Source organism: Cebus imitator, unplaced genomic scaffold (genome assembly GCF_001604975.1).
Source record: "Cebus imitator isolate Cc_AM_T3 unplaced genomic scaffold, Cebus_imitator-1.0 Scaffold18, whole genome shotgun sequence".
NCBI classification, from domain to species: Eukaryota; Metazoa; Chordata; class Mammalia; order Primates; family Cebidae; genus Cebus; species Cebus imitator.
In genome coordinates this window covers 4,667,630-4,675,349 of record NW_016107333.1, presented here as the reverse complement: position 1 = coordinate 4,675,349, position 7,720 = coordinate 4,667,630, and the positions used below count along the sequence as shown (strand labels likewise).

At 46.7% G+C, this 7,720-nt stretch overlaps 1 protein-coding gene across 1 annotated transcript in view; it reads right to left on the bottom strand.

The window, feature by feature from the left end:
* LOC108291076 (maestro heat-like repeat-containing protein family member 7) overlaps positions 1–7,720 on the bottom strand; it is a 20,705-nt gene that overhangs the window by 9,903 nt on the left and 3,082 nt on the right. The window contains exons 3-6 of the mRNA XM_017511269.1: positions 6,205–6,253; positions 4,215–4,412; positions 2,106–2,261; positions 578–700 (exon numbers count right to left, since the gene is read on the bottom strand). Of these exons, the coding sequence (XP_017366758.1) occupies positions 578–700; positions 2,106–2,261; positions 4,215–4,412; positions 6,205–6,253 (526 nt within the window). The remainder of the gene's footprint in view (positions 1–577; positions 701–2,105; positions 2,262–4,214; positions 4,413–6,204; positions 6,254–7,720) is intronic.

Below are 7,720 nucleotides of genomic sequence, written 5' to 3'. Positions count from 1 at the left end.
TGACCAGGATGGTCTCGATCTCTTGACCTCGTGATCCACCCGCCTTGGCCTCCCAAAGTGCTGGGATTACAGGCTTGAGCCACCGCACCCGGCCCTGGGAAATATTTCTTGTATGCCATGTTCTGTTACTAAACAGGATGTCAGAAGAAAATAGGTCTCTCAGCATGTTAAAGAGTAAGCAAGCTGGGCGCCGTGGCTCACCCCTGTGATCCCAGTGCTTCAGGAGGCTGAAGCGGGAGAATCACAAGGTCAAGAGATTGAGACCATCCTGGCCAACATGGTGAAACCCTGTCTCTACTAAAAATACAAAAATTAGCTGGGCGTGGTGGAGTGCACCTGCAGTCCCAGCTGCTTGTGAGGCTAAGACACAAGAATTGCTTGGGACGTAGAGGTTCAGTGAGCTGAGATCAAGCCACTGCACTCCATCCTGGTGACAGAGTAACCCAGAAGGTGGAAGTTCTAGTGAGCAAAGATCACACCATTGCACTCCAGCCTGGGCGACAGAGTGAGACTCCATCTCAGGAAAAAAAAAAAAAAAAAAAAGAAAGGGTTAACAAATCCATTATTCCTCACATACAAAGAATCTGCAGATTGTTCCTGTTTCAGTAGGTCTGACGTGCCAGGGCTCTTTGGAGTACACTTCTTTGGGCAGCTTCCACTTCAGGAACTTGGCACATATAGTTAGGACTCGCCTGCTCTCCTTTGAAAAAAGATGATCATAGATCAGCAGTGGCGCCATCTCAGCTCACTGCAACCTCCTCCACCTCCCAGGTTCAAGCGATTCTCTTGCCTCAGCCTCCCAGGTAGCTGGGATTACAGGCTTGCACCACCATGCCCAGCTAATTTTTATATTTTTGGTAGAGACAGGGTTTTGCCATGTTGGCCACACTGGACTCGAACTCCTGACTTCAGGTGATCCGCACACCCTGGCCTCCCAAAGTGTTGGGATTACAGGAGTGAGCCACCATGCCTGGCCTCAAACATTTTTAAACAGAGGTAATCTTTCTTCAATAAAACTAGTACTAAAGTACAATATGAAAAGCCGATAAAGAGAGCAGAAGGGTGGAAAGGAACTAGAATCCTGCCCTCCTCCTCCTCCTCCAACTTCCCCAAATAGTCCTTAAATGGAATCCACAAAAAGCTTAGGGTTTTGGGGAGGATGTAGAAACCACTGGTGCTGGGCAAAAGCAACAGCTTGCAGGTGCAATCCCTAGACCAGAGGTTTGGGCAGGAATTCCCATTACTCTGTGCCCTAGAGATGGAGCTCCCACCTCCACTTACTGTACCTATGCTATTTTTCTGTCACTCTACAAAGGAAGTGCAGCTCCTGACTTCTGTCCTTGTGGCATCTCTGGGTTGGAAGGAAGGAACTCTAGAGCATTGATCTCTTCCTGATCCACATCCTTGAGCAATATTTACCAAGTGGGCCTCTTTTCTAGTTCATTGTTTTCAGAATGTCACACATACGCCATACAACACCTCTGATAAGTCTCCAAGTCAGTATTTTATCTCAGGTCCACTAGATGTTTGGGCTGTAAGAATTCCTTTGGTGAATGATGGGCATATAAATTAGTTTAGCCACTATGTTTAGTGATTTATAAATATCTAATAAAGATACCTATTCTACTTCAGGGTTTATGCCCTCAAGAAACTCTCATATGCATGCACAAGGAAATGTGTAAAATAATTGTAGCACTGTAATCATGAAAAATTGAAATGTCAGGCCAGGCGCGGTGATTCACGCTTGTAATCCCAGCACTTTGGGAGGCCGAGGCGGGTGGATCACTTGAGGTCAGGAGTTTGAGACCAGCCTGGCCAACATGGCAAAACCCTATCTCTACTAAAAATAGAAAAATTAGCCAGGAGTGGTGGTGGGTGGCTATAATCCCAGCTACTCAGGAAGCTGAGGCAGAATTGCTTGAACCCAGGAGGTGGAGGTTGCAGTGAGCTGAGGTCACATCACTGCGTTCCAGTCTGGGTGACAGAGACCCTGTCTCAAAAAAATACATATATATATATGAATATATGAATGCTTCTTTTCTTTGCAGAGTTGGCTCTGGATTTGAAGTTATTGGGGGATGAAAAACACTGACAGTAGGCATTACCTCAGCTATGGCATCGTTTTCATCCTGAGAATACAGAAGTAGTGGGACCAAGCTGTCCAGGACTTGGTTCTCTACACTCTTCTTATCTGGGTTTTTCACAGACTTTATGGCAGCTCCAAAGAGAATCATGGAGAAACGATGAATGTCAGGTCTCACCTTGGAAGGGAGTAGCCAAAGGGAAGTGATTGAACGTGTACATCCTCAGCTCATAAGAACTTGGGAGGGGTTGAAAAACCAGTTCTGACATGAGGCTATTTAGCTGTATGTAGCTGAGAGCAAGAAATAAAATATACGTGGACACATGCCAGGCACAGTGACTCACACCTATAATCCCAGCACTTTGGGAGGCTGAGGTGAGCAGATCACTTGAGACCAGGAGTTCAAGACCAGCCTGGCCAATATGGTGAAACCCCATCTCTCCTAAAAATACAAAAATTAGCCGGCCATGGTGGTACATGCCTATAGTCCCAGCTACTTGGGAGGCTGAAGCAGAATAATTGCTTGAACCTGGGAGGCAGAGATTGCACTGGGCCAAGATCACACCACTGCACTCCAGCCTGGGCGACAGAGCAAGCCTCCATCTCCCTCTCGCTCTCTCTCTCTATATATATATATGGATACAGTAAGACTTGCTGCTTTGGCACTACTTGTTTTCTCACTCTACAAGTGAGAGATGCACACAGTACCACCTGTAGTTGGCAAACCTCGTGGCTGGTACAGGCAGGAACCATTCATAGGCTGTATTTTATTTTATTTTATTTATTTTTTGAGATGGAGTCTCACTCTGTCGCCCAGGCTGGAGTGCAGTGGCGTGATCTCGGCTCACAGCAATCTCTACCTCCCGGGTTCAAGCGGATCTCCTGTCTCAGCCTCCCAACTAGCTGGGATTACAGGTGCCCGCCACTCCGCCCAGCTAACTTTTTGTACTTTTAGTAGAGATGGGTTTTCTTTTTTTGAGACGGAGTTTCGCTCTCGTTACCCAGGCTGGAGTGCAATGGCGCAATCTCGGCTCACTGCAACCTCCGCGTCCTGGGTTCAGGCAATTCTCCTGCCTCAGCCTCCTGAGTAGCTGGGATTACAGGCATGCGCCACCATGCCCAGCTAATTTTTTGTATTTTTAGTAGAGACGGGGTTTCACCATGTTGGCCAGTCTGGTCTTGATCTCTTGACCTCGTGATCCACCCGCCTTGGCCTCCCAAAGTACTGGGATTACAGGCGTGAGCCACCGCGCCCGGCCAGAGATGGGTTTTCACAATGTTGTCCAGGCTGGTCTTAAACTCCTGACCTTGTGATTCACCCACACTGGTCTCCCAAAATGCTGGGATTACAGGTTTGAGCCACTGTACCTGGCCCACACAGGGTGTTTTGCTGAAATTCCAAAGCCCAGCCTTGGCATGTTTTACTTTTTTTTTTTTTTTTTTAGGCAGAGTCTCACTCTGTTGCCCAGGCTAGAGTGCAAATGGTGCCATCTCAGCTCCCTGCAACATCTGCCTCCCGGGTTCAAGTGATTCTTTCGACAGCCTCAGGATTAGCTGGGATTACAGGCATGCGCCACCACACCCAGCTAATTTTGTATTTTTAGTAGAGACAGAGTTTTATCATGTTGGCTAGGCTGGTCTTGAACTCCTGACCTTGGGTGATCCTCCTGCCTCGGCCTCCCAGAGTGCTGGGATTACAGGTATGAGCCACTGCACCTGACCGGCATGTTTTACTCTTCCAAGGATGCTGGTCATTGTGCTCCATGTATTTCGTCTTAAGAAATACATGGGTTTTGGGACAGAGACATAAGTATCATCTACCATCTTGACCCAGTTCTGATGGTTCTTGAAGGGAAAGAGTGTTTTCTCCTTCCCCATCCCAAATCAAGGTAGTACCTTAGCAAGTTTCTATATTCAGTTTTTTTTGTTGTTGTTAAATCTGAAAAACAATAACATCAGCCCTTTCAACATCGCAGGTTACCTAGAAGGGTCTTAAGAGAGGAGGTTGGAAAAGCTCTGAAAATGAAAGTCCTATACCAAACAGATTATACTTATTACTATACCAACTTCTGTTTGCTCTTATACCCATTACCCTCCTCCTAGGAAAATCTCCCCTCTCTGATTGTCTTACGTCACCAAATAAGGAGAACAGAGTCCTCATCATGGCAACCAGGGTAGTGAAATCCATTGTTTTAACAAGTTTCAGGAGTATCTGGATGGCTGACTGAACAATCTTCTCATCGGTTTCACGCAAGCTGCCTAAGATGTATGGCAACAGGCTCTTGATGTCTTCTCTCTGTGTGGCCAAAGGGAGCACATCACCTTCTCTCTTGATTGCACATCACCTGGTACCAAAGGGGGTACTCCCCATCTTTACTCAGGACCTACTGCTCACTGATTTTAGTAGCGCTGGCAGACCCAGAAGGAAGAAGGGAATATGATAGCCCTACATGGAGGAGGGGCAGAGCTACTTTGAATTGCCTCAAGGGCAAAAGTGGGACCAGGCAGGGAGATCTAGGGCTATGGGCTTGGGCTCACTGTAAGAAAGAGCTCTGCTAACAGGTGAAAGTGGAGCAGGTAGTTCAGGCCACGATGAGCTCCCAAACACACAAGCTGGCTCAAAGATCCTCATATGGTTTGGCTCTGTGTCCCCACCTAAATCTCATGCCGAATTGTAATTCCCACATGTAGAGGGAAGGACCTGGTGGGAAAAGATTGGATCATGAGGGTGGATTCCCCATGCTGTTCTCATGATAGTGAGGAAGTTCTCAGGAGATCTGATGGTTTAAAAGTGGCAGTTTCAGATGGGCGCGGTGGTTGAGGCCTGTAATCCCAGCACTTTGGGAGGCCGAGGTGGGCGGATCGCTTGAAATCAGGAGTTCAAGACCAGCCTGGCCAGTACGGTGAAACCCCATCTCTACTAAAAATACAAACCTTAGCTGGGCGTGGTGGTGCGCACCTGTAGTCCTAGCTACTCAGGAGGCTGAGGCAGGAGAATCACTAGAGCTTGAACCCGGGTGGCGGAGGTTGCAGTGAGCTGAGATCATGCCACTGCACTCCACCCTAGGTGACAAAGCGAGACTTGGTCTCAAAAAATAAAAATAAAAAATAAAATAAAGATGTCAGTTTCTCCTGCTTTCTGTCTGTCTCCAGCTCCGCCATTGTGAAGAAGTACCTACTTCCCCTTTGCCTTCTGCCATGATTGTGAGTTTCCTGAGGCCTCCCTAGCCAAGCAGAATTCTGAGTCTATTAAACCTCTTTTGTTTATAAATTACCCAGTCTTAAGAAGTATCTTTTTTTTTTTTTTTGAGATGGAGTCACCCAGGATGGATTGCAGTGGCGCGATCTCAGCTCATAGCAACCTCTGCCTTCCAAGTTCAAGCGATTCTCCTGTCTCAGCCTCCTGAGTAGCTGGGACTATAGGCACATACCACCACGTCTAGCTAATTTTTGTATTTTTATTAGAGAAGGGGTTTCACCATGTTGGTCTCGATTTCTTGACCTCGTGATCTGCCGCCTTGGCCTCCCAAAGTGCTGGGATTATAGGCGTGAGCCACTGTCCCTGGCCTAAGGAGTATCTTTATAGTAGTGTGAAAACGGATCCCCTGGAAGGAATTCAAGCAGAATTTGACTGAGGACTTAAGGGTTCTTACCATTCTGAATGGGGATTCTGCTCATCTGAAACTACTGAAAGGAAGCAGTCTTAGGGTTATAAAGTTTAAACACATGCATGAAAAAGTAGGTAGAATATAAACACAAGTTATAAAGCCAGTTTTTTTAAAAAGTAGAATAGTTAGTAGAATAAAGCAATTAACATACATTGACATTTGTCATTTTTGCTTCAGAAATACACATTTTTTTTTGAGACAGGATTGCACTCTGTCACTCAGGCTGGAGTGTAGTGGCATGATCATTGCTCACTGCAGCCTCGACATCCCGGGCTCAAGCAATCCTCCCATCAGCCTCCCACATAGCTGGGACCATAGGCACGTGCCATGATGCCAGCTAATGTTTTTGGCATTTTTTGTAGAGATGGGGTTGTGCCACGTTGCCCAGGCTGGTCCCGATCTCCTGGGCTCAAGTGATTCTCCCACCTTAGCCTCCTGAGTAGCTGGGACTACATGCGTGTACCATCGAATAAGGCTATACAGTCTCCTGAAGCCAGCAAATCTAAAGGGATGTAGAATTCCATCACGAAGCCAGTCTTTTACACTGGCAATGAAGTCTATATCTGGCTAATTTTCATTTTTTAAAAAATAGAAACAGGGTCTTACTTTGTTGCCCAGGGTGGTCTTCTGGTCTTGAACTCCTGGCTTCAAGGGATCCTCTCATCTCAGCTTCTCAAAAGTGCTAAGATTTTTTTTTTTTTTTTGAGATGGAATTTTGCTCGTGTTGCCCAGGCTGGAGCGCAGTGGCGTGATGTTAGCTCACTGCAACCTCCACCTCCTGGTTCAAGCAATTCTCCTGCCTCAGCCCTCTGAGTAGCTAGGATTATAGGCATAGACCACCACATCCAGCTAATTTTTGTATATTTTTAATGGAAACAGGGTTTCACTGTGTTGGCCAGGCTGGTCTCAAACTCCTGACCTCATGATCCACCTGCCACGGCCTCCTAAAGTGCTGGGATTATAGGCATGAGCCACAGCATCCAGCCAAAAGTGCTAAGATTATAGGTGTGAGCTACCTTGCCCAGCTCAAATATATATACATATATGTGTGTGTGTATATATAACATTTTTGGGAGATGGAGTCTTGCTCTGTCATCTAGGCTGGAGTGCAATGGTGCAATCTTGGGTCATTGCAAACTCTGCCACTCAGGTTCAAGCGATTCTCCTGCCTCAGCCCTGGCATCTCCAAGTAGCTGGGATTACAGGCACCTACCATCATGCTCAACTAATTTTTGTGTTTTTAGTAAAGACAGGGTTTTACCATGTTGGCCAGGATGGTCTCAAACTCCTGACTTGAAGCAATCTACCTGCCTCAGTCTCCCAAAGTGCTGGGATTACAGGCATGAGTCAGTTCACCCAGCCTAGCCAAGATATTTTTATTTTTTTGAAATGGAGTCTTGCTCTGTTGTCCAGCCTGGAGTGAAGTGGCACAATCTCAGCTCACTACAACCTCTGCCTCACAGGTTCAAGCGAATCTCCTGCCTCAGCCTCCCAAGTAGCTGAGACTACAGGCACATGCCACCATGCCTGGCTAATTTTTGTATTTTTAGTAGAGACAAGGTTTCACCATGTTGGCCCAGCTGGTCTCGAACTCCTAACCTCATGATCCACCTGCCTTGGCCTCCCAAAGTGCTGGGATTACAGGCGTGAGCCACCATGCCCGGCCAATTTCACTAATTTTTAAATAGTCAGTACTTGCCTATTTTTTAGGTATAAAATTTTAAATGGTACAAAAGGATGTGCAGGAAAAAAGAATTTTTCCTCCCTACTCTTGTCCCCAGGCTATCCAATTGTCCTCCTCAGCTGTTTTCAGTTTCTTAGGTATCATTTTTGGAGTGATTTATTTGTGATTTAGGAATCAGTGGTCTGGGCCAGGCACTGTGGCTCATGCCTATAATCCCAATATTTTAGGAGGCCGAGCTGGGAGGATCACTTGAGCCCAGGAGTTCGAGAGCAGCCCTGGCAACAT